This window comes from Lagenorhynchus albirostris, chromosome 8 (assembly GCF_949774975.1).
Source record: "Lagenorhynchus albirostris chromosome 8, mLagAlb1.1, whole genome shotgun sequence".
NCBI classification, from domain to species: domain Eukaryota; kingdom Metazoa; phylum Chordata; class Mammalia; order Artiodactyla; family Delphinidae; genus Lagenorhynchus; species Lagenorhynchus albirostris.
The window spans coordinates 49,209,753-49,234,991 of NC_083102.1; the positions used below are offsets into that span (position 1 = coordinate 49,209,753).

The following is a 25,239-nucleotide window of genomic DNA, read 5'->3' on the forward strand; positions in this document are numbered from 1 at the left end:
TACATCATCTGAAAATCACATGACGATTGGTGGCACGTTATATGCTTTTCAAAACTGCAGTAAAACAGAAATAACGTGAATGCAAATACGTATTGCCAAGGACCTAGGGATCACACTCAAATGACTGGATGGCTAACTTTACATGTTAGCGAGATAAAAAGAAACTGCTAAATCTTTTTTTCCCCCGTATTAAAATAATGAGTCTTAGATGACAAAGTAACAAGATCCAAGATACCTTAAATCAAAATATTTACGAAAAGTTCAATAATGTTTTAGAGCAAACAAAAAACAAAAAGGCGAAATTAAGGAGATCATTCGTATTCTAAATTTAATTTTTTCTGTTGGTTCTTAGTTACAAGCATTTCAAAGACTCTTTAAATAATACTTTTAAACTCCTAGTTAAAATAAAATGAGGTGAGGTAATATTTAATTAAAGCAACAAGTTATACCAGTTATGTAAAAATATCTTCCTGTTAATTTCAGAGACATTTTGTACCATTCAACCAGGAAGAAACTTGAACAATTATCTCAAGAAAATGCTGCTTTATCTGAAATTTGAAGTTCAATGTACTTTATCTAAGACATTTAATCTTTGGGCCACTAAAAAAAGAAAAAAAAAGACATTTAATTACTGCTTCATAAAATAAGCATTTATAGATGCTCAGGCAAATGCCTTTAAAGAAAGGACTTTTTAAAAATGAATAATTAATTCTGAAATTAGCAAGTTCATATCCTTTTCTAAATTATGGGAATATTTGTTGGCAAAATTTATTAATTTTTATAAGATCCTACTTTTAACTTAAAAAAGTAACAAGCAACTGTCACTGACACTGAAAGGTATCTAGTGATAAGAAATTGCACATTAAGTCAGAAAATAAATCATGAACCTATAATTCTAATTACACACAGATAATGAAAACAAATGGTTTGTTTCCAGAAACCATGTGTTAAAGCTGATTTTGGACAATGAAAATGTATTTCTGAATCTATATATTGCAAATATAAGCAAAATGACTAGTGCTATTTCTGGGCTTTTTCTCTAAGATGTAAACATAATTTTAATGTCTCTCTATTCATAAGATACATTTTCCATTTACGTGTGAAATAGAATACTGGAAAGGTTAAACACTCTTAAAACATTTCAATCAACCACCCCAAAAGTAAGTGTTTTCCCAGTGCAGGGGAGGTACCCACAGAATTCCAGCCGCCTGTCTGAGAGAGGCATTCTGGTCTGTGCCGAAAGTCTTCCTAGCGGCTAAGACCATACCTGCTGGGTTTATGCTAACACTGCCCCAGTGGTACAAGAAGGAATGCTCTATCTGGATTTCAAATGCTACCTATTTACCTATCTTTTAAAATACAATAAAGCCAACTAGGTTTTTTTAAACATATAAATCATTTCATTTGAGGGCAGGATCTTGTTTTACCAATAGCGTGCGCCTATCAAGGAGAAGACTGCATTCACTGGCTTTTAGCTTTTTACAGAAGCTTAGCCAAAATAGGACAACATAAAAATACCACTAATAAACAACACAACATCTTTACGAATTTAAATACTTAATATGACAGTGAGCTTTAGTTAAGAATATATTATTAGCAAGCTTTCTGCTCTACGACTAGACACAGTTTGCTATTCCTAAAATGGTAACATTAGAATTATTTTTCAGGATTCCTGCAGAGCTGTGCTCATTTTACATCCGTGTGAACTGCTGTCATCACTACTATGTCCAACCCCGGAGGATGAACTGGAAAAGAAGAGAGGGGGAAAATAATAAAAAGAGGAAATTGGTTTTCACAACACACTCAAAGCCTGAGTAACAGAGGAGAACTTTAATTATCTCCAGTCACAGAGAGAGACAGGAAATTTGGACTTTTAATTAGCCATTTGGAGTGCAGTTGGATATTTTTTTAGCTAGATAATTTAAACGCGAATAATTCAAGTCTGACTAAATGAAAGTCACATAATCAGAATGCAGATAATTGAATTTCTACTGCATTCATTAATTCAGTGTGGAGGTGTGTGTGAAGACTACTATGATGAGCTGTCACAGCTCAATAAAATCTCAGTCAATTAATTTTTTCATTATCTTAGTATTACATCAACAAAAAAGTGGAGTGTGTGTATATATCTATACACACGCATATGTGCACAAGGTGTTATATAAATACGTATACATTAAATCAAAATGCAAGGAAATACCTTTCTGAATCATAATCTATATCATTTTCTTTTTTTCCTTCTTCTTCTTCTTCAGGGAAACGTCTGTTCATCAAGGCAAACTTGTGAATTGCTTCTTCTACGGAGTACTTAGTCTGCCCGGAAACACATGCCTCGATGTCTTCTGAATTCAGATGGCTTTGCAGGAAGAGGTGAAGGCTGCTATCTGAAAGCAGAAGTGCATTCTGTAGGACCCTACGTAAAAGAAAAAAGGAGACATGACCAGTGGACGGGGATGGACAATTATAGGGTGGGAAAGAGAAAAACATTAGAAATATGCCACTGAAGTAATTTCTCTACTATGGCAAACTTGGCATCAATTACGACTCTGCCTATTAAAGGGATGAAAGCATATGTTAACTTTTATTCGATGATTTGGAAATTTAGGTGAGTAAAAACATGAAGCTAATAGTTAAGAACATCTGTTAAAAGAATAACTTCAAGGACATTTCTTCAATTTAACCATCTGTTATGACCATGTGGATTAATTATGGAAATATTTTGCTTAGATAGTCACAGGAATTTATTCTGCTTTTAAAAAATTTACTGCCAACCAGCATGTCAATTCTGTGATCTTTATTGGCTAGGCTGTCATAAAACATCAAAACTTTCAACAACTATTAAAAACTATATTGAAAAGTCAATAGATTTCTCAGCATGTCTTACATTTTCAGACTTTACAAGGATGCTTATATACACGTTCACAAGGGCTCAGTTGAGAGGTGGCTTTTTTGAATACTTAAGATTGACTAGAAATTTCTACAAAATCTTCAGCAGCACTACGTATCTATTTTAAAATGAGTCCCTAAATAAAATTGCTCCCAGCCAATTTTACCATATATGTAATTAAAGTATGATAATTTTGTAATAAGTACATACTAGCCTTCCCACACGCAAGATCAAAGTTTACAAAGAGAATACAAATTTCAGCAGGTGCATCAGAACTGCATGGAGAATGAAAAACTGCCCTGTAGCAGAATCTGCACGTGCTCAAATTCATATTAGCGGTGAATGTGTCTTTTTCTGAAATGCATGTCAAAGAATACCCTTATATTTAAATAAAAACTGGTTTTCTCTTTTTAGCAAAGATTTTGATGTAGGATAATTTAGTCTCTATTAATAGCTCGATAATGATATAACACAGACACTAAGACCAGATATAGGGGACAAAACTGAAACACTGAAACCGAAGTATAATTCTGTCCAACATGGGATTTTTTTCATATAGAGATCTACAAAAAACAGAGTATGTATTTCATACCAAACGAAACTTACTTTATATTCTGCATTTTTTAAACAAGTAATTAGATAAGTAAATCTCTTTTGGCCATTCATATTAATTTACTTAAAATCCAAGGTCACTGGAGTATTTCCTTCTCTTCCATATAAAACAGAATTATTTCTTCAAGAAGGCAAGCGTCTAAAAATGCACAGGATCAAAACCAAAATCTAGCTGTCCTCTTTGCTTCAAATAGGCTTACAAATGTAGTTTGAGAAATACTCTTTACTGACCTACTAAAAGGAAAAGGAAAACCTTCGTGCCTTTTTAAAAGGCAAAGTCTCAAGCAAAGCAGTTAAATATTTACACTCCCTCCATGTCCTCTGCCCTGGGTGCCCTCAGAAGATGACCATATCACATGATAAAGATTAATTTACCAAGTATAAGGAGTAAAGTAATAAATCCCTTTTATTACTCTTTGAGATTTATTTTCTACCTTTATAAATGTTTACGACTCTTGTTTTGAATGCTTCAAATCAAGAGAAGATTTATATAGCAACGAGCCATTAATATTACCTTGCATTTGCTGTGAAGTTTGAACGGAGTGTTTCCTGTGTCCTTTGTCAGTGGTTTCCTGCCAGCGATGTTACAAGTAACTGTTCATAGGATTATACTTACTGCTTTGTTTCTGCTGGAAATGTATTTTCTTTATAAAATAATGGGTAATCTTTAAAACTGATTTTAGATGGTTTGAGGCATTACACCACAAAAGTAATGAGCGCTAATGCCAATGATATTGGACACAAATTCATTTTAGCTTTATTTCATGTCTAAAGCAATTCTACTGAGCCTTGAACTGGTCACACACTGTTATTAACTTGCTAGTAACCTAACACATGGGTACAGCAAACAAAAGTGATCAGAGTCGAGGTTGATCTGCACCTCAAGGCTACTGTCCTTTTTCTTGAGCTATAATTCAATTTCCAATTTTACTGTGCATCAGACTCATTTCCCAGTGTTTTCTTTTCTGCTTAATACTGCCATCTGGAGGACACACAGGTGAACAGCCAGAGGGAGCCCGGCACACCCAGCTCACAATTCTGAACTGGGAGAAGGATGTTCAGGGAACATCTGAACACCCACACAGGCCCTGAGTTCAAAAACATGTGCCAGGCACAGTTTAGGTTTTTTGAATGGCTTCTGTCTGATTGGCTAAATTTATGTCACCGTACTCCATGGGTATGAGTTTTAAATAAGCAAAAGTACTTTTTTATTGTATTTAGGATTTTTATTTGCAGTCCAGTATTTCATTCCAAAATTAAAAATACAAAATTTTTAGAGTGTTTTCCCATCTGGTTCAGTGAGCATAATTAGTTCATTAGTAATTAGTTCATAAGTAATATCTGGTTTAGTATATATCAGAGAGTGTTGTGACTGCCATCATAATATTAAACCTTATTTTACCTTAGTCATACTTGTGCCACATTTTCCACCAACAAATCTAACAGCAGAAAATCAACTTCAAACTTAATATAAAGAGTATTTAGTAAAACAGTCAATAAAATGTCATCTTTATAAGCCTCCATAAAAATAAATGTATACAATTTTCAGGTCTTTATAAAAGGAACAATAAATAGCCTCTAGAATTTTAAAGGAATTTCTGAAAGGATATTTACAACACAAGTCAAAAGTTATTCCTTTCTCCATACCAACTTTTAAAACAGGTTTTTAAAGCAAAACCTGTTTTTCCTTGAGCTGAAAATCTGGTTTTCCTCAACGTGATTTTATTAGGTGTATTATATATTGGTTCAGCTGAGAATATATATAGCTATGCAAAACCTAACTAAGGATGCCCTGAGTCTACTGAACCCAATATAATGATATGTATACACATCTGTATAGCGTGTGGAAGGTTAGCAGTTTGATGTAGGAAAAAAAAATTAATTCAGCCTGTTTACCTCTTACCATGAGAAAAAAATAAAACCTACAAATCTTCATTGAAGACACTCATGATCTGTGCTGTGGTGCCCTCTATTGAACACAAAGACTTATAAAAATTGTGTGTGTGTGTGTGTGTGTGTGTGTGTGTGTGTGTGTGTGTGTAAAACTAGCTGTAGTGTTTGCATGGTATCCTTTTGCAAAAAAAATTTTTTATTCAATTCCTTAATTTTTTAAGAAATACAAAACTGTAATACAAAAGTCTACATTGTAAGGTACATGTAGTTATATTAATGGGGTGGATTCAGTAAAGAAGGAAAGCTGGCTCCCATCTGTGATAGCAATCAAATGTAAAAAGTTAGTAGGAATGCCAATTTCATAGTTAGAAACTTACCAACAGAATTTATCATTTAGTCTATAACTTCTTTTTTCACAACTATTAGTAAAAGTGATTTACAATTTAAAAGTAACCGGGGGGCGGGGGGAGACCCAAAAGGGAGAGTATAGCCAAGATTGAGGAAAAATGAATATATTTGAAAAATCTCACAATCAATACTGACCAAATTTAGCTAGCATTTAAGAGTTCTAATTATAAACCTGCCAGTTCCTGGGATTAATATAGTGCCTCTACCTTTCTTATAATTTCCTTGTCTATAAAACTGAGATGAAACCTGACTCCTAACATGGTAAGTATTGAGATAAAATATGTAAAAAGCTAAACATAGCCAGTGTTCAATAAAATAGTATAAATTACTCTTATTTGATATCCTGGCAAAGAAACAACTTTCTAATTCCTCTATGAAGAGTGGCCTGGATATGTACTTTGCTATTAATTATGCATTACTTCACAAATGACCTTAAAATGGAAAAATATATATTTGTATTACAGACATACATGTATGCACAGTGACAGCAGCATTTTGGTTTCAAAGGGTTTGAACATATATAGCGCTCTTAGTTCATAACTTCAAAACTTACCTAAAAACCAAGTTTTAAAAGTACCTGCTAAAAATCTACAACACAGGCATGTTTCACATTTTAATGCTGTGGTGTTTCCCTCTCAAGTTCCGAAAGCGCTCTACAAGCAAGGTACAGGCTACTAACGGTGGCCCTACTTAATGGGTAACCATCAGGGCCTCAGAGGACAGCAAGGTGGAGTCAGGACACAGATGGCTGGCTGAGTTGCACGTCACATCCAGTTTGCCAAAGTGGGCTTAGGCTGGGGTGACAGAGGGGGTGTACCCGGGGCAAAGACATGCGAGGTTGCTATTTCTACACAAACTAGACAAAGAACATGAAGACTATGCATCAGAATCTGAGGGGCACAAAAAGGAAGGTGGCGAGGATTGGAAGGGTCACAGTAGTCAGGGCATTTAGGTCAGGACTGAATCCAACCGTGTGGTATTAGACTCCTTACTTCTTTCAGGTTCAAACCACGTGGAAGCACCAGCTTTCATTTTTAACGTGAAACTCATCACTTGGAGACTAATGTTCACAGACCATAATGGAACAAATAACATCACAAGAGAACTTGGTGTCCGTTTCATGATTTGACTTCTGCATGGTAATCCAGATCCAATTTTAATGAATCTAGCCATCCCTGGTACATAGATAGTTGCTTCCCACTAGAATGGAAGCTTCAAGAGGTCAAGGATATGTGTCCATCTTGTGCAGTCCTATATCCCCAGTACCCAGCCTGGTCCAAAGCAGTCACTTAATAAATAGGTTTGCAGAGTCCTTTCCAAGCCATCCTCTGAATGACTTAACTACCCACGAGGTCGGCAATACATATGTTACATTATTGCATTCTTTCTAGCAAACCAAGGCTCACAGGAATGAGGTGACTTTTCCAAGGTCGAAGAGTCAGAAAACACTCAGGAGCCAAGATTCACAGGAGACCTGGAACCCAGTTCCTCAAGCCCCTGACCCACGACACTTTCCATTATGACCTCTGCATCAGATTCAACCAGCTAACTGCGAAACGACACAGCACGCCCAAACAACCTAGAGTAACTAAGCACAACCTCTCTGCAGCCCAGTGACTCTCACTCTGGCATGAATCTGGTTGACCAACTGTGCAAGGAAAGGTCATGTTTAAAACAATGAAGTGATTCCTGGTCGAAAAACACATGCCCTGCACTTAACCAGCAACATAAATATAGAGACACAGACTGTCCTTTGATCTCAAATAAGGAGATTTCTCTACCAAAAACATGTAGCTCCCCAACGCTTCTGGAAACTGCAGGATCTGACTAGCTCTGTCCAGGTCTCACTGGCGATGGCCAGTCTGCAGCTTCCCTGAGCAGCATCTGGAGTGACAAGCCACTCTGCAAACTTGGCTGCGGGGACCACGTCTTAAGGGAGAGGCCATTAGCCACCTGGGTCCCATACAGACAATTAAAATTGGAGCTATCCCCAAAGGGAAAGGGCAGAAGAAATTTGACTGGGTCTTTGTCATGCCTATGATACCCCAAAGAACACCAGTGTGAGGTTTTCTGAGAACTTGGCTCGGTTAATCCATTCTTCTGGTCTCTTGTCATTTTTATTCCTCTGCCTTCTTTTTCTCTTCCGACCCTCCCTCAATTTATAATCTTGGATGTTTCTGTATGTCTCCATGACCCCCTCAAAGGAAAAGCATGATATCAATCTAATAGAAATAAATGTTAATATTCATGTGGATACTTAATACCCAAACCCTTGATGAGTGAGCCATGTGGGGAGAGGGCAGTATATTATTTCAGGCTAGCTCAAAGTTACTGTGTAGGAAACTCAAAAGGAGACGGCTTCAGATCCTGAAGCTAGTAGAAAAAGACAGTTCAGGAGACTGGGCCCCGCCACTAACTAGTGGTCATAGGACTCATCCTCATCCTATTTCCTTATCTACAAAATAGCAAAATAGCAAAATTAGCTCAAAGCTATTTCATTTAAGTGCATTAAAATAATGGCCGATACTTGGCTACCACACATTATATGTCAGTCTGTTGTGAGTGCTTTACATTCGTTAACTGATTTAATCCTCTCGACAACCTTATGAAGTAGATACTATTATTACCCCATTTTATAGATGGGCAAACACAGGCACAGAGGAGGTAAAAGACTTGCCCAAGTCCCCAGCTAATAAGTAGCAGAAGCAGGATTTGAACCCAGGCAGTCTGGCCATAGGGTCTGTGTGCAAACCACTGTGTTGTCCCGTGGGATAGGTAGGTATTCCAGCATTCCAAAAAGAGGGGAATTATAGCAGTGTGAATTCAAGTCACTTTCACTGCAGTACCAACCATCACCAAGTACCCCAGAGTTAATAACCCACTGAGACTATTCAAACACCAATTAATACTCCCTTATAAACATTCTCTCCAAAGAGTATCATTAAGCTATTCATTTAGAGGAGCTCAGAAGGGTATTAGCAGCCCATCGTACAGCTGACTTTGGTCTGTTGATCCTAAATGTTGTAAATAAAGAGAATTTCTAAGAAGTGCCTTTTTAATAAGGCACATTTGTTTCCTGGCAAATTTTACTCTTGTCAGCTAAACTCCCAAGCAATTTGGCTCTGCTTTATAGCTTAAGGGAGTATATATTTATTATCTGATTCAATTAGTTTATTGTTTTCTTTCTGGAAAGTTTGGTCCCGGATATGCACTGTGTGATGTGAGCCACAAGATGGTGCTCTAATATAGGAGATGAACTACTGAGCGTCCCTCCAGAGCAGATCACTAGCATTTTAGAAACAGAAACATTCTCCCCGACTTGATCACAGGACACTCAACTCTTGCAAAGCACTGTGCTCATATCTCCCGTCTGGCTGCAAACGTTTCTGCACACTTACTTTCGGAGGAAATCTTCCAAACCCTGACGGCGTTGATCTACATGCTGGCGATTGTTCATGTTGAAAAATAGGTTTTTAGATGGAAGTTCTGGCAGTTGTCTTATGAGAAAGAAAAAAAAATGCTTTTAATCATCCAATTAAGGTGGTTTCGTTACAGAAATCCCTCAAGATGAAAGCAAACTGTGCATGATAATTATCACACAACTATTATATACATGTTATATGGTTACATTATATAATAAGGGTGTGAGAAAATCAATTAACTTAAACAAAAAAAAACATTTTTGAGGACTTCCATGGTCAATACTCATACAAGTCGGTATAATTCAAGTGACAAATTTTGAATTCAGATGCAGTAGTCAAAAAAAACTAACTAAAGCTATATATTGCGATCAAGAAGAAAGCCTACGAAATCCTTCGTATTTTATATATCTTAATACACGTCAAATTTTTAATTGAAGTATAGTTGATTTACAATACTGTGTTAGTTTCAGGTGTTTTCCATTGTTTTTCAGATTGTTTTCCATTATAGGTTATTACAAGATATTGAATATATTTCCCTGTGCTATACAGTAAACCACTGTTGTTTATTTTATATATAGCGGCATGTCAAATTTTAAAATATTGAATATAATAATAAGGTCCCTCAATATACTCTTTAAATCACTTACACCAGTAATGCATTACTTTGGAGTCTCTGCCTCAGCCACACAAATTCTCTATATCTTCTTCGTACACAGGATGTTTTCATTGTAAAACACATGCTATTGGTCTGTTTAAAGAAAACAAAAAATATAAGCCTCACTTGAGGAAAAAATGCTTTTCTTATATCTATAACTCCCTATATGCCCCCCAATATTCATCTAAAGTAGGATTTTAAAAATCAAAAATACATTTGCATTTATGCAAGACTCAAATAGTGCACATAACCCACCAATATAGCATCCATGAAGACAGCTGGGGTGACATAAATGAGCAGTGTTGTCCTGGGGCAAGGCATGACCCTGCCCTTCCCTGAGTCCTGAAGTAGCTTCCTGCTCACCTATTAGCACTCCCTTCAGAGACAAATCATAAACATTAAACAAATCCTGAAGAATAAATGACCAATAAGAGCTCAGGGTCATCCACTGCATTCAACCCCATCCATCCATCCGTGGAGAAGCCTTTGGGGATTAGAAACACCTTCTCTTGGTCCTTCACATGACATCGCAGAAGCTGTTGTGTCCTTGATATGGCCATCGCCGCAGATCACACAAATCACCCAGAATCCTGAAATCACTTTTAAACAAGAGTTCAGCATTTCCCTTCTCTACTTAGATGTGCAAGGAAGCGTGATCAAGTAAAAAGAGACATGTGGTGCACAGGACGAGTATGTGCATGGAGGACCCAAATTCTAGTCCTGGCTCTGCTGTAAGGCAAGTCACTTCAACTCCAGTTCCCTGAATGGTAAAATGGGGATGAAATAGTACATCCCAATTTCACAGGGTTGTTGTTATTAGGATTGATAATATGCACATGGCAAATGTTATCTCTTAATAGTATTATTAGTTACTGGACATTGGTTTCCTTCCAGCTACCTTAAGGCAAACTTAGAAAAAGCCACCCTCAGAGTCCCTACCCAAAGCAAAACAGCAATGCTTCTCCTTTGGGTAAACACAAGGCTGGTAAATATGTGTGTTTCTCCTTTCTGTAAAACCAGAGACTGGCTTATTTGTCTGTTGGTTTTGTAAGAAGATCTCTATTCTACCTATTAATTTCAAAATTCTATTTTATAATCTTTACACTGCCAAATGGGAAATTGTTTTGCCCCCAAGATTTATATCATTTCAAAAACTGTTATCGGGCTTCCCTGGTGGCGCAGTGGTTGAGAGTCCGCCTGCCGATGCAGGGGATGCGGGTTCATGTCCCAGTCCGGGAAGATCCCACATGCCGCGGAGCGGCTGGGCCCGTGGGCCATGGCTGCTGAGCCTGTGCGTCCGGAGCCTGTGCTCCGCAACGGGAGAGGCCACAACAGTGAGAGAGGCCCACATACCGCAAAAAAAAAAAAAAAAAAAAAAAAAACAACAAAAAAAAAACTGTTATCAACCTACCACTTAATAAGCACCCAGCCACTGTTTTCCTTGGAAAGTGTCAGGGATGGTGTACATTAGTTCCTAACCGTTCCCATGAAATGTATGGCACAGTTCCTGGTATTCCTGAACTTCCTAAAATTCAAAGAACCTCAGGATGCAGAGAGGTTAAGAGACTTGCCCCCAAAAAACTTATTGGCCTAAATCCTGTCATGGACGATATGGCAGAAAAAGCACTGGATGGAGTCTGTGGCACAATACTAACGTTGTGGGACTGGTGGCGCAGTGGTTGAGAATCCGCCTGCCAGTGCAGGGGACACAGGTTCGAGCCCTGGTCCGGGAAGATCCCACATGCCGCGGAGCAACTAAGCCCGTGTGCCACAACTACTGAGCCTGTGGTCTAGAGCTCACGAGCCACAACTACTGAGCCCGCGTGCCACAGCTACCAAAGCCCGCGTGCCTAGAGCCTGTGCTCTGCAACAAGAGAAGCCACCGCAATGAGAAACCTGCACACTGCAACGAAGAGTAGGCCCCGTTCCCCGCAACCAGAGAAAGCCTGCACACAGCAACAAAGACCCAACACAGCCATAAATAAATAAGTAAAATAAATTTATTAAAAAAATAATAATAATGTTGTGTGTGTGGATTTCAAAGCACACCAGGGCCTCCCTCTAACGTGACCCTTAGGGACTCAGGCAGCAGGCCGTTTACTCCAGAATTCGTGCCCTAACAAGGCCTGGGTGAGTATCCTCTCAGTGCTCTCTCCCCAGAGAGGACCAGGCCACTGCAGGGCCTCTTGAACCTCAGGCAGAGGTGGAGTTCAGTTCAACTGCCTTTCATTTCTCTGCTCAGAATCACTGTGCATGCAATAACTGGAGATCCATCTGGTGCTTACACCAGACAAAGGTCTATCTATAAGTCCTTCATTTGCAGGACAAGCTCAGGAGAGGATATATGAAGGACCACCCACCTTGACAGTCCACTAGTTTAAAATTCCAAGTAAATGCTACAACTTCGGAGTTGCCTGGTATCATTTCCCTTGAGGTTAATTTAAGTGCGTTAAACACCAGCTTCTCTACCTGCAAAGCTCTATGGGTACAGCATCTAAATGAGGGTAACAAGAACTCTCCAGTCTCCCCACCCATTCCTAATCGTACAACAATAGGTAGAAGCCTCTTCAGGATCAGGCTACACTGAGATCACTAATTTATCAAGTTCCTCTACTAGTTGCTTGCTTCTGCTATCTATCAAGCCAAGAACATTTATTCCTTGTCAATTTATAAGCATCTCAGAGAAACACCAGAGCCGCCACCAAATAACATGTGTGGAACCCATTATTTCTGGTTTTAGATGGACATTTCTGAATTCACATCATATTATTTATGTAGAAGAGAAGGATCTATACTTTCATTAACTCCCTGAAGATAATTAAATTTCATACCTACTATAAAGTGTGTCATAAGGACCCACAAATTTTTTAGAGGGAGTCAAAAGGCAACTAAAGAATTTCATTTCATTTTCAAATGCTTAGTCTTACATACTTGTGTTATAATTTTCCACATAGAATGCATATCTGGTGTGACCTCAGGAGTAAAACGAAAACAAAATCCAAATACAAGGCGTACCCTGGCCATGGGCTTCAACACAATCATCAAAGAAAACAGTTCTGAGTTTTTACTTTATTTTCCAAGTTGGGGAACTTTGAAAGAAAAAAGGGAAGAAAGGAGAAAAAAGAGAAGTTTTGTGGGTAGTATCTGGGTACCCAATATACCAATGTAGCTATTAACAATGTGAAGATCAAAGGATGGCTAAATTTTATCTCACCTGTTCTATACAGAGTCACAGATAAAATCTGAGCCCAGTTCTATGCTCTCAAGAAAAGTCTGGACTAAATTACACAAAAGAAGTGACTATCTTCATGATCAAGGGCCAATAAACTATATACACCTGTGGGCCAAATCCAGCCGCCACCTGTCTTCACTAATAAATTTTTATTGGAACACAATTACACTCATTCATTTATGTATTGTTTATGGCTACTTTCACCCTACAACAACAGAGCTGAGTAATTTTGAGAGTCTGTATGGCCCACAAAGCCAAAGATATTTACTACCTGGCCTTTTACAGAAAAAGATTGCTGACCCTCATTCAAGATAATCAGAGGAGGCGACACACCACACAACACTGTTCAAGAGATTATGATACAGTACTATTTCCAAGTAAAGTAAATCATTTCTAGTTATTTACTTATCTTAATTACTCAGAATTGAGACTAAGGCAAAATAATTCCATATATTCATTTCCTACTTTCCTGTTCTACATATAAAACACTGCACATCTCTTTTCCAGAGAACACTACGTCCTCTCAAAACCTAAGATTTATCAGGCAATATAGTCTCCAGAAATATGCTATAACAGATCATAAAGAAATACCATTAATGAGCTATAAAAACTCTTTCTGAATTTTAGATGTATTCACATCTTCATACATGAAGGCAATAAATATTAAAATATTAACAAAGGTACAATAAGGAATTCAAATAAACAACTTTAGGAACCATCGTACTACTTCATTTAAGAGACAAGCACTAATTGTAATCATTCAAATTCAGTTCTTTGAATTAGAAAATTTTTTATAAATTTCAATTATAAGTATATCACAGTATCCCATCAAATGTATACTACCTAAAAATTACTGTGATTTCTATGGACTACTGACGGCATACTTACATGAATACATATCTCATAGTCAATATAAGAATGCCAGAAGTCCTCCTTCTGAATCCTAGGATCTCGAACCCAAACACTTACAAATTCCTGTAAAGGCATCACAAGCAAAGAAATAGGTTTCAGAATGGCAAGTAGGGCTAAGAAGGGCTGAGAGAGATGACTGTACAAGAACAAAACTGAAATAAACTTTAACCGATGTGGTTGTAATCCTTTAAAAAACAAGAAGTTAATGAATCAAGCACCACAGGAAGTCTAAAAAAGCGCTGTTACCACAAATGGAATTTTTACAATAACGCAAAACCGAGCTGGGTGCACTTTTGGATAGTTTTACAGGTTATGTGAAGACAATAAGAACAGATACTCTAAAACTGATTTTTAATTTTGCATCATGAAAAATAGGTTCACATTTTTATCCAGTTGTAAAAGTGGTCATTTCTTACTTTCTTCATTTCTCTGAATTAAAACTATAGGCCCTGCCTGCTAAATCACTTGCTAGAACACAAGAAAGAGTGACAAAGGCCATGCGAAAAGCAAGCAAGGAGAGCTGAAAATGACGTTGTGTGTGCACCCCAACTTCCTGAGAATAAGCACTACTAACTTAGTAACAGAAAGATGAGCGCCTTTGACACCCTCTTCTATTTTTAAAATATACCTTCCCGTGTAGTTAATCATTTCATCTTCATAACAACCTCATGTTATAGATAAGAGTTAGAAAAGTTAAAAAAAATACAAAGTAGATCATTTTGTTCCTTTTTAAAGATAGTAAGAACAGGAAATGGGGGTAAAATTTCAAATACAATATTTTTTAAAGTGCTCTTCATTAAATCAGCTTAATTTTAAAATATGAAAACGTACAACAAAAAAAGTGTTATGTTTGGCACAACAATTCATTGCTAACTGAATTTCATTTTAAATATTTTAACTTTTTGTTTTGAAAAAAGACTTCAGGGCTGAAATTTTAGGCATTCCTTACTGCTTTGCTTTGGCACATCTGAAAAGCAGGCCGTCAGCGCTCTACAGCAGCAGAAGAAAAAAGATCATGAGGTTTTCTGGACAGAGCACCTCCATTCTGTTATGCAGATAATAAAATGAGAATTTTTCAGGACAGAGGATTAAGAGAGAAGGAGAAAAATAGTCCACATTCCCTTAAATCGCTTTTGCCACCTATCAAGTTCACCTTCTAAAGTAATGCTTTGCTCTTGCATTGGACACTTCTGCCCCACTGCTTGCCCTCAGTATATATACAGGGATGATGAGTTAATGTTCCAAAAAGTCTTATCTTAAAATCTTTTCATTATGTATTTTTAAAGTCATTTAGAAGACAGACAATAAAAACAAGACAACAATATAACAATACTCTAAACGTTTTGGCCATTTTTTCTTAAAAGCGTATTCTAAATTATGAGAGGGACTGTAAAGACAATTGTTAGTAAGAAGCCCTCTTACATATAGTGTGATTGGGTCAGGGTAAAGTAGATCCTGCCCAGAGGTGGAAATGAAACAGAACCCAGGCACCCTGCCCTTAGTGCGTGTGTGTGCGTGTGTGTGCGTGTGTGTGTGTGTCTGTGTGTAACTCATTTTCCCAGAGTGCTTTTCACACATCCATAGTTCTTAGAAAGAGTGAATCAATCACCAATGAATCAATGACAAATAGGTCAGGAATAGGAGAGAAGACCAGAATCCAGGGTAGACCACATCTAACCCTCCAAATGCCCCCAGCACACTCAGGGCAAGGGAGAATGTTGACAAGGGCTGACAAGGTTATCCTACCCCCGTTAAGCCAGCCTAAGGGAGAAGGCTGCTAGTCATCAGGTCACATGTAAGCCACACTCCCTCCCAGGGTGCTGGCAGTTCCACTTTTCCACTGGAGAGGCAGAAGTTCTTGAATATCCCACAGGGGAAATTAAATATTTCCAACAGCTCAATGTTCCATATTAACAGTAGAAGATATGCACCTGTTACTGAAATAGTGGGCCTCCACTCAGGTAAAACAAAAATGAAAAGACAAAGAAATGCATTTGTCAATTTTCTACAAACCTGTCATTTAAAAAAAGGTTTCTGAACTAAAATTATAAAGTCCACAATTACCACAGCATCACAGACCCCTTGAACACTCAACATATTACTAATTGAAGATGGTAGTAATGACAAATAGTTCTCAAAAAAATCAGGACTTTTTCCCCTGTATCTGTTCGCTACTGTCTAACTACTGACATCTACACTTTGAGTAACATGTCCCTTTTCATGGAAAGAGCACTGAAATTGTGGTCACAAGACCAGGGGTAAATTCTGATTCACTTACTTCCTAAATTATGAACTTATCCACTGAGCCTCCGCTTCTACATCAGGAAAATAGGAATGATGCCTGTCTGGCCCATCTCAACTGCTGGTTAGGAGGATCAAATTAAAAAATACCTGTGAGAGCACTGGGAAAATGTTCATTAAGTGCTACATGAAAGTCAACTATTATTACGTAGAAAGGAAAATGCTTATAAACCCAGAGCACAGAGGTCTTCCCATAGACCTTGGCAATAAGCAATTCAGAAAAGCTAATCCAGATGTCTACCTTTTTTTAAGTAAAAATTGATTAATTTAAGAACCTAGTTGCAAACACTTTAATACTGTCATTTCTCAGTGAAAGGCAGAGTGACCTAAAGATTTCACAGAAATTGCTTGGAGCAGGCCCCTCATGATATGTGTAAAAGGAATGAACATCCTAATGAACACTGTAGATTCTACAGTAAAGAATCTACTTTCCTCATCTTAGTGGATTGTAATTCTTGGATTGTACCATTCTTATTACTCATTATGACTAATCTTTATGTAGGAAAGATATGTTGAAAACATATTCTAAAGCCATGCTGGAAAAAGAATCCCCTAAGAACACAGCAATGCACTTTAAATGAACGCTCAACATTAACTGTGGAGCTAAGGCTGCAAACGCTTTTTCAATCCTGAAAATCTTTAACTTGGTTGAAGTGCGAAATGGTGAACTTTCTTCCTTCTCGTTCCCTTCAACGTTGCTGTTGCCTTGAGAGCCATCCCAGGCTGCTGTTCTTCACACCCTGTTAGGATTCCAGGATGACCTCATCCGAACATATGGTTTCAAGTGCTCAGCGTGAGCTGATGATTCTCTCTCCATCCCAGTCCAGGCATCTCCCCACGTATACAGGCTTCTGCCTAGACAGCTCACTGGGAAATCCCACAAGCACAAAGAATCCACGCCCTTCCCACATCCTCCTCTTCATCTCATCCCCAGCAACCCCAGCCAGAAACCCAGAGTCCCCAGACTTCTCTATCTGACTCACTGACCACGTCCTCGAGATTCACCCTTCTTTGACCCACCCACAACTCTATTCCCTCTGTGAGTGCTTTGACCCAAGGACTGCTTGCCCAACATTAATGCATGGGCTGCTAATTGATCCCTGGGCCCGTAATTCAGCCCCCACACTAAAACAAGAATGGCTCCAAAGCACACATCTGATGGTGTCATTTTCCTGCTGAAAATCCTACAAAACCTGCCCCATAACCTTCAAGACCAAGTTCAAACTCTGTAGTTAGCACAATATAGCCTTCCATGATTTTTCACTCTCCTAATCGCCAAAGGCGAAGCTTACATCTCCATACACAGCATGCAATTTCACACCTGCACGCCTTTGAACATGCTGTTCTCTCTGCCTGCACTGCTGTCCTCACCCCAGTTTCTGCTTTTTCCTTCATCGCCATCATCTGGTTCTTTCTTTTATTTTCTGCTAACTCCAATCCATTTTCAAAAGGCAACTCAGTCTCTAGAAATCCTTCTGGAATTCCTCTGGAAATCCTCAGATTCACCCAGTCTGATTAATCTGACTCTACTCCAAGCCCCTACTGTCTCTGGGCAGACCTTGGGCATCCTCCCTCTTCACCATGCCTTACTGCACTGTAATGACCTGCAGGCCTCCTCCACTAGATGCTAAGCTCCTTTAGAGTAGCTTAGGCTGTCCAGCATGACTTGAGTGCCTGGCACACCCAATGCAGTCCATTAATATCATTTAATGAATAAATGCATGTCTGCAGGAATAAATGAACTGGCTTCAGGGAAAAAAAAAGATGAGATCAAACTTCAACTGAAATAAAAACCTCATCCACTTGGGTTCTTGGACTCCATGAATTAATGATGTTATTTAGCAGCTGGTCTAAAGTTTATCTTAATTTAACAAACCCCTTCCTCTAAGGGTGTGCCAATTAACAGCATGTGGCTACAAGAGCAATGTTTAAGGTCTGTGAGAATCAACTGTTTTCAAGCACCCTAAAGAACTCCAGAAGCACCTATTTACGTAGAAATAATTGAAAATCATTCTGAGAGCACCAATAACTTGAGTCCCCTAAGACTTGTACCAGACAACGATTTGTTTGCGTAGTTGGAGTTAAAATATATACTTGAAAGTAATAAAAGTACATTTATTTTAAAATATTCTATAATTCAGATGGGCCTCCCTCCCCCAATCTGCAATTAGTAGGAATTAGTGAAGTTTCACGATACTTCCAGCTACGAATAGCACACCCAGGAAGCCAAGGTTCACCTGTAATCTCTTAATTAGACGCATCCCTCATGATGCTGCCCACCATCCTTCAAAGGAATGTTGACAGCCTGTCAGCCACAAAGGACAGCTCCAAGTTCCATAACTAGAATCGTATGGATTTCCTATGAAAATTGCTTCAGTAGCAGCAGTTAGTCAATTTAATAACCTTATTAAATACTTTAATGACTTCTTGGGCCTAATGATTATATCTAGTATGAAGGAAGAAATCAGGCAGAGTAGAATTAAAAATTTAAGCTAACTGATCCCTACTGTTCTCCATGTGAAAACAAACTTCTGAAGAAAGAGAACTGTACTCTTTGAAAGTCTAGTTCCTGTGTTGTCTTATAATAATCACTCTTCAATTTCAGTGTACCCCCTTCCCTCCCCAACTCCCACCCCAGGTTCAACCTTTATCCATCTACCTCATCTTTTTTTCCTTAGCCCTGATATATGAGAATAAATCAACAATAAAATTAACCATACTGAACAAGGCATGTGCATGTGCCAGGCACTGTGGTAAGTGTTTTATACATGTTTTCCTTTAATCTTTATGACAATCCTAAGAGGTCAGTAATATTATCACCCCCCTTTTTACAGATAAGAAAAATAAGGCTTCTTAAGCTTAAGCAACTGGCCCAAAGTCAAATGGCCAACAGACTGAGCTAGGTTTCAAACTCTGGTCTGCCTTGCTCCAAAGCCTGTGCTCTCAAACATGTTCTACTGGGTGCTTCTTTAACAATAAATAATAAATCTCTGATTTCACTATATTTCCAATTTCACCAAAGTGCATTATTTTGGAGGGGAAAAAATTATTCTCTTGCTATTAGCTAAAACATCAATTCAAACAACATGTTCTTCTGAAACTCTGTCCCACTAGCTTCTCAAAGGCCTTGTATTTCATTTTTATCTCTCTAGCACCAAGCACAGTACTGGCGCTCATTAGTAAGTGCTCATGAAATGTCTTAGAATTAACCAACTGATTATAAGAAGATTCAAAACCAAAGGATGTACAGGTTCTGTATGCTGAAAACTATAAGATGCTATTGAAAGAAATCGAAGAAGTATACACTTCTTTGTATATATCTGTGTAAGTATATTCTATACTGTGTTCATGTATTGGAAGAGTCAACATAGTAAAGAGATAAATTCTCCCCAAATTGATCTATAAGTTTAATGCAATTCCTGTAAAAATCCCAGCCAGGTTTTTGAAGACACAGCTGATCTTATTCTAAAATTTACATGGAAAGGAAAAGACCCTAGAATAGTCAAAATAATTCTGAAAGAGAATAAAGTGGGAGGAATCCTTCTTCCTTATGTTAAGGCTTACTATACAGCTATAGTAATCAGGATAGTGTGGTACGGGTAGAGGGGCACAGGTCAATGGAACAGAACAGAAAACCCAGAAATAGACTTATGCAAATATGTCCAACTGATTTTAGACAAGGGTGTAAAAACAACTCAATGGAGGAGAGATAGCCTTTTCAACAAGTGGTTCAGGACCAACTGGACATCCCCAGGCCAAAAGAGGAATCCCGACCTGAACTTTGCCCCTTACGTAAAAATTAACTCAAAATGGACCGTAGATTTAAATGGAAACATAAAACCTTTAGAAAAAAACATAGGAGAAAATCTTTGCGACCTATGATTAGAGAGAGTTCTTAGACTTGACACCGAAATGATAATCCAGGTAAGGAAAGAGAGCTAAATTAGATCTCGCCAAACCTAAAAAGCTTTGCTCTGCACCTCCTGTGAAGAGGCTGAAAAGAAAAATTACAGGCTGGAAAATATCTGCAAATCACTCATCCCTCAAAGGACTTGTAGCTAGAATACATAAAGAACTCTCAAAACTCAACATGTAAAAAAAACAAAGAATTCAATTAGAAAATAGGCAAAACACATGAAAAGGCATTTCACCAAGGAAGACATACAGATAGCAAACAAGCACATGAAAAGATGTTCAAGATCATTACCCATTAGGGGAAATGCAAATTAACACCACAGTGATATGTCACTACATACCTATCACAGTTTCTTCTATTTTTATAGTACAGTAAACATAACTGTGTGCTAACTGTAAAAATATTTATTCTTATTACAAAAAGATGAGTACAGACAAAAGCTAACAAACAAAGAATCTCTAGGTGTTAGTATTAGTTTTTCATAGCCTTGATGAGAATCTTCTACCACAAAAATGAAAACTTGTTTCATTTTATGCTCACTTTCTCAGGCCGTTTTTATCTATTCCAAAGTATATACCCATTTTATATGTTTATGTATTTGAACTGGAGACTCATTCATTCAATTAAAATGCATTGAGTCCTGGTTCTGAGCGAGGCACTGACATTTAACCAATGTCTTATTCACCAGGGTTCTATCCAGGGCTCCCACATAACAATCTCAAAACTAAAATTTAGCCCCTTTCACACACACTACATTCTCTACAAATAACATGCTTGAAAGGCAGAAGGAATGTATCAAGCAACCTTCCTTTATTTCCTAATAATATTTATGACAAATAACCTAAAAGACATCCTCCAAGGAATGTTTCTTGTCACTTTATAGCTTGGAGTGTGTTTAAATGCCGTTCCCTGGCAGTTTTGAACGATGACTTTTAAGAAAGCTTTTATTACGTCGGGATAAATAGCTGTGAGTGAAATTCAACTAGGCCTGCCTTTTACACGACTTATAATAATTCATGATGTTATGAGTTTCTTTACACAAGCAGTGTCCAGAATTAAGGAGAGTTACCTTTTTGTATTTCATAATACATTAGTGGAAAAAACTCATGTTTTACAACAAGAAATAATTACCAACCTGTGCTAAACTACACCACAAGGACACGATCAGCAAAATCCAGAATGTGAAAACATCTATAGGTCAAAAGACGCAGTTTCTTCAACAAATAAATTGCACAAGGGGGAAAATGAGAGGTTTTAAGCAATATATTACCCAAATGCAATGTGTAGTTCCTATTTGGATCAAGATTAGAACAACCAAATATACAATTTTTTTTTCAACGTAATCAGGGAGACTTGAACACTGACTATTTGATGATATGAAGGAATTAATGTTAATTATTTAAGGTATGATAATGTGGTTTGTTTCTAAGAAGGGTCATTTGTTATAAATGCATACTAAAATATTGACAGATGAAATTACACTATGCCTAAAATTCGTTTCAGATAATTCACTGTGTGGTAGCAGGAGGGAATGGGTGGCGGTGGGGCGATAGCTTGGTCATGAATTAATAATGTGTTAACTCTTGAACCCCCAGGTACATAAGGGCTCATTATATTAGTCTCTCTACTTTGTGTATGTTTAAAATTTATAATGAAAAGTTAAAACCAGTAAAGGAAGAGAAGGAAGGGAGGAAGGGAAGAAGGGAAGAGGTCATCTCAAGGGGACTGCTTTATGAAAAGAGACACATGTGGCACTTGAAAGCGAAAGTAAGTCAGAAACGTGAATCTGAAAGCATTAACCATGAGTTCAACTGTTACTGACACCGTTAACATAATGACGTCCCAATACTTATCTACCTTTGAAAAATAAGATTTTTTCATTATTATAAAAATAAAATATGTATGTGGTTAAAGAGAGAGAGATCATTTCAAGTACAGATGAGAACACCCTGAAAATGAAGTCCCCCTCCTACTGGACTTCCAGTTTCTTTTCAGCCTATCTAGGACTTTTACATACTTCTTCTATTATACACATAATTGGCACATATATGTATATATATGTGTGTGTATATACATGTATATATAATTTTTAATGCAAATGGGAGCACACTGTAAATACTGTTTTGTACCTTGATTTATTCATTGCACAGTCTTTTAGAAATCTTTATGTGTGAGCACGTATAATTCAATGTTATCTGTTTTAAAACTAACTGTTTTAGAGCAGTTTTAAATATACAGAAAAATTGTTCCAAGACAGTAGAGAATTCCCATGTATCCCATACCCAGTTTTCCCTATTATTACATCACGTCACATAGGCAGGGAGGAAAGGAGGAAGGAAGAACAAATTGAGTTTTGGGGATTGGGAAAGGGTCTTGTCTTGTCACTTCCCTTCAAAGTCCCCAGCATCGCAGGACACCAGGTGGAGGTGTTGCTTATGGGATATCCTTTGATGTTACTCACTGGTCCCAGCTCAGTCAGTTTCCAATCAGAAATCAATATTAAAACCATGCTTTCCTAGAGCAAGCCCAAAATGTTACCATCAATCAGTGTAAGTGTATCTTGAACACTTAAATGTTAAGCTTAGAGCCAACACGTCCAAAACAGCAGCACATCCTTCCCATCTCTCCCTGTAGGGCCCTGTGTGGCAGGGTCCTCACGGTGCCTGGAACCATCCTGGGTCCAATTGGTTCTGCTCCACTCAAGGTATCTCCTGCCACGGAGCTGTAGATTTACTGTCACTCAAGTGTCAATAAATGCTAATTGCCATTATATCCAATATAAAGTATGTACATTTTGAAGGAGAAAAAACTCTTATACAAAAGTTATGAATCTCTAAAGGTAGAATTCAGCCATCATGATCCAGGAGAGTTGGGGAGACACACACACACACACACACACACACACACACACACACACACACACAAAGAGGTTTCAGCCCACCCTTCCAGTCACATCACATATGTAGGACTATCCCACTTACACCAAGCAAGCCCTGGGCAGAGACACAAACACAGTTCCTTGGAGGGGCCAGAATGTCAGACTCCATGAAAGAGTGTAAACTGCTTATTTACATATCACATAAGATGAGCTCAATGTGGCTGAAGCCAAGGGTCCTTAGTGACGCAGGAAGATCAACCTGTTCATTCCGGGTGTTAGAATACAAAGAGAACGAAAACGCCTGGCTCCACACAAGACGCCGTCTGAAACACGTTTCCTGTCACAGCCACCTGCCTTTTCATTAGGGTTCCGGGTTCTGTCTCATTAAACAGAAGAGTTGATTCAGTTGGGTCCACCTAATTATTCTTATTAAAATATGTAACCATAATATTTTAATTGTAAATTAAAGCGGCATGCGTGAATGAATCTGAATTCATTTTAATTTTACAATGGCCTGATGCCAAGGCCTTTTTACGGGGAAGATCCATCAGCACGGATACTGCTCTCGTGGGAATTCAAACCTATGTGCAAATGGAACATGTTTAGCTAACAAGGGAGCCTCTCCCTCCCTGTTCTCCTCTCTCTAGATTTATTGCGGTAATAAAGCTATTTTAACGAGAGAGACTGCAATCGACTCCCCACCCTACCCCCCCATCTTAAAAAAAAAATTTTTACCAAACTTCTACACTGGCACTACCAGCTTAGGTAGAACCAAGATGTCAGTCCTGGGCCATTTGCATCTTGAACAAGGATGGTAACTGGGTGTCAATTCACATGTCAACCTTACGATTAATTAGCAATGTCTCCTGTGGGCACCAAGTGCAAAGGGCTTACACACACACTGCCCCCCTGGTCTAGATTCTAGAACAATCAGGGATATTGCATTCAGCCTTGATATATGCAGTTAGGTGGGACTTGAATTATTTTCCACTAAACCACCACCAGCCACTAGGATATTTAAAGGCTCAACCAAAACCTCCTCCACTTCTAACTGGCATTAACTACAGGGTGCTGATGGGGCAGCTGCTGAGATAAAAGTATCTTGATAATTGAGGCTTTAGGAAAGCCCCTCCTTGACTTCTAAGCTGAGGCCTGAAAGATAAGGAGTCGTCAGCCTGTCAAGGTGGTGTGAAGGCTGGGGAGAGAGATTATTCCAGGCAGTGGGAAAAACATCTGTGAAAGCCCAGGGGCCCAGGGCACACAGAGCAATCAACTTTCCAGAATAAGGCGTGAGAAGGGCACTGGGTGGAGGGACAAGCGGGAGGAGCCTGGGGAAAGAAGCAGGGTCAGATCACACAGGGCCTTGGAAACCACACTGAGGAGTGTGGACTTTGTTCTAAGAGCAACGTAAGAGAAACCAAGAAATTCTGGCCACACGTAGAAAATGAATTGATATGTGATGGACAGTAGTATGTTACGGTACATCCAGAATCTGGTCTTGCTGTGCTTATTCCTTGCTGACAGAGACTCAAGTATATTTCTGGGCATTATACCCCTTTCTCAACTTAACGGCATTTTCCTTTTCAATTGAAGGACTTTCCTGTTTAAAACTGCTTAATGTTATATTATTATTATATAATTAGTTATAATAAAGGACTTGTAAGGTCAATATAATGCTTTCTTTATGCAGTTGGTTAAAGTCTGTGTCTAGTTTTTATTAACTGAAATGAACTTTAAAAATCGTGATTAAACCAGCCAAAAAAAAAAGCTTCTCATTGGAAAAACGTCTTTGTTGCTTTCATGGGGAGCTTTCTCCCCCCAAGAACAATTTTTAAAATGTGCCTCTGGAATAGTGCCGGCTGTCAGCACAGCTCCGCTCTCAGGCCAATACAGGTGTGTAGTGAAGCATTCAGCTTTCCTGAAAGGAGGTCTGTCCTCTGCCCTTGGCTTCTGGGAGGTGATCTCTAGGCCCCTGGAATGTCTTGCCTGACAAGAGTATCTTTGTTTGCCTGGGTTTGGCCACTGGACAGTCTAACAATGTGAATATGATGGAGGCTTAGGGCCACGCTGTATCAGCTGTGACCTCTGGAGGAACTAGAGGCTAAAGGTATTAGCCTGATCCC

The 25,239-nt window shown here is 38.3% G+C and overlaps 1 protein-coding gene across 1 annotated transcript in view; it reads right to left on the minus strand.

Annotated features, from left to right (window-relative positions):
- Window positions 1-808: 808 nt before the first annotated feature.
- The window catches only part of SNX10 (sorting nexin 10), a 73,575-nt gene continuing 49,144 nt past the window's right edge, over window positions 809-25,239 (minus strand). Inside the window, exons 3-7 of the mRNA XM_060156052.1 lie at window positions 13,998-14,084; window positions 9,870-9,970; window positions 9,199-9,297; window positions 2,201-2,413; window positions 809-1,745 (exon numbers count right to left, since the gene is read on the minus strand). Coding sequence (XP_060012035.1) covers window positions 1,664-1,745; window positions 2,201-2,413; window positions 9,199-9,297; window positions 9,870-9,970; window positions 13,998-14,084 — 582 coding nt within the window. The 3' untranslated portion in view covers window positions 809-1,663. The remainder of the gene's footprint in view (window positions 1,746-2,200; window positions 2,414-9,198; window positions 9,298-9,869; window positions 9,971-13,997; window positions 14,085-25,239) is intronic.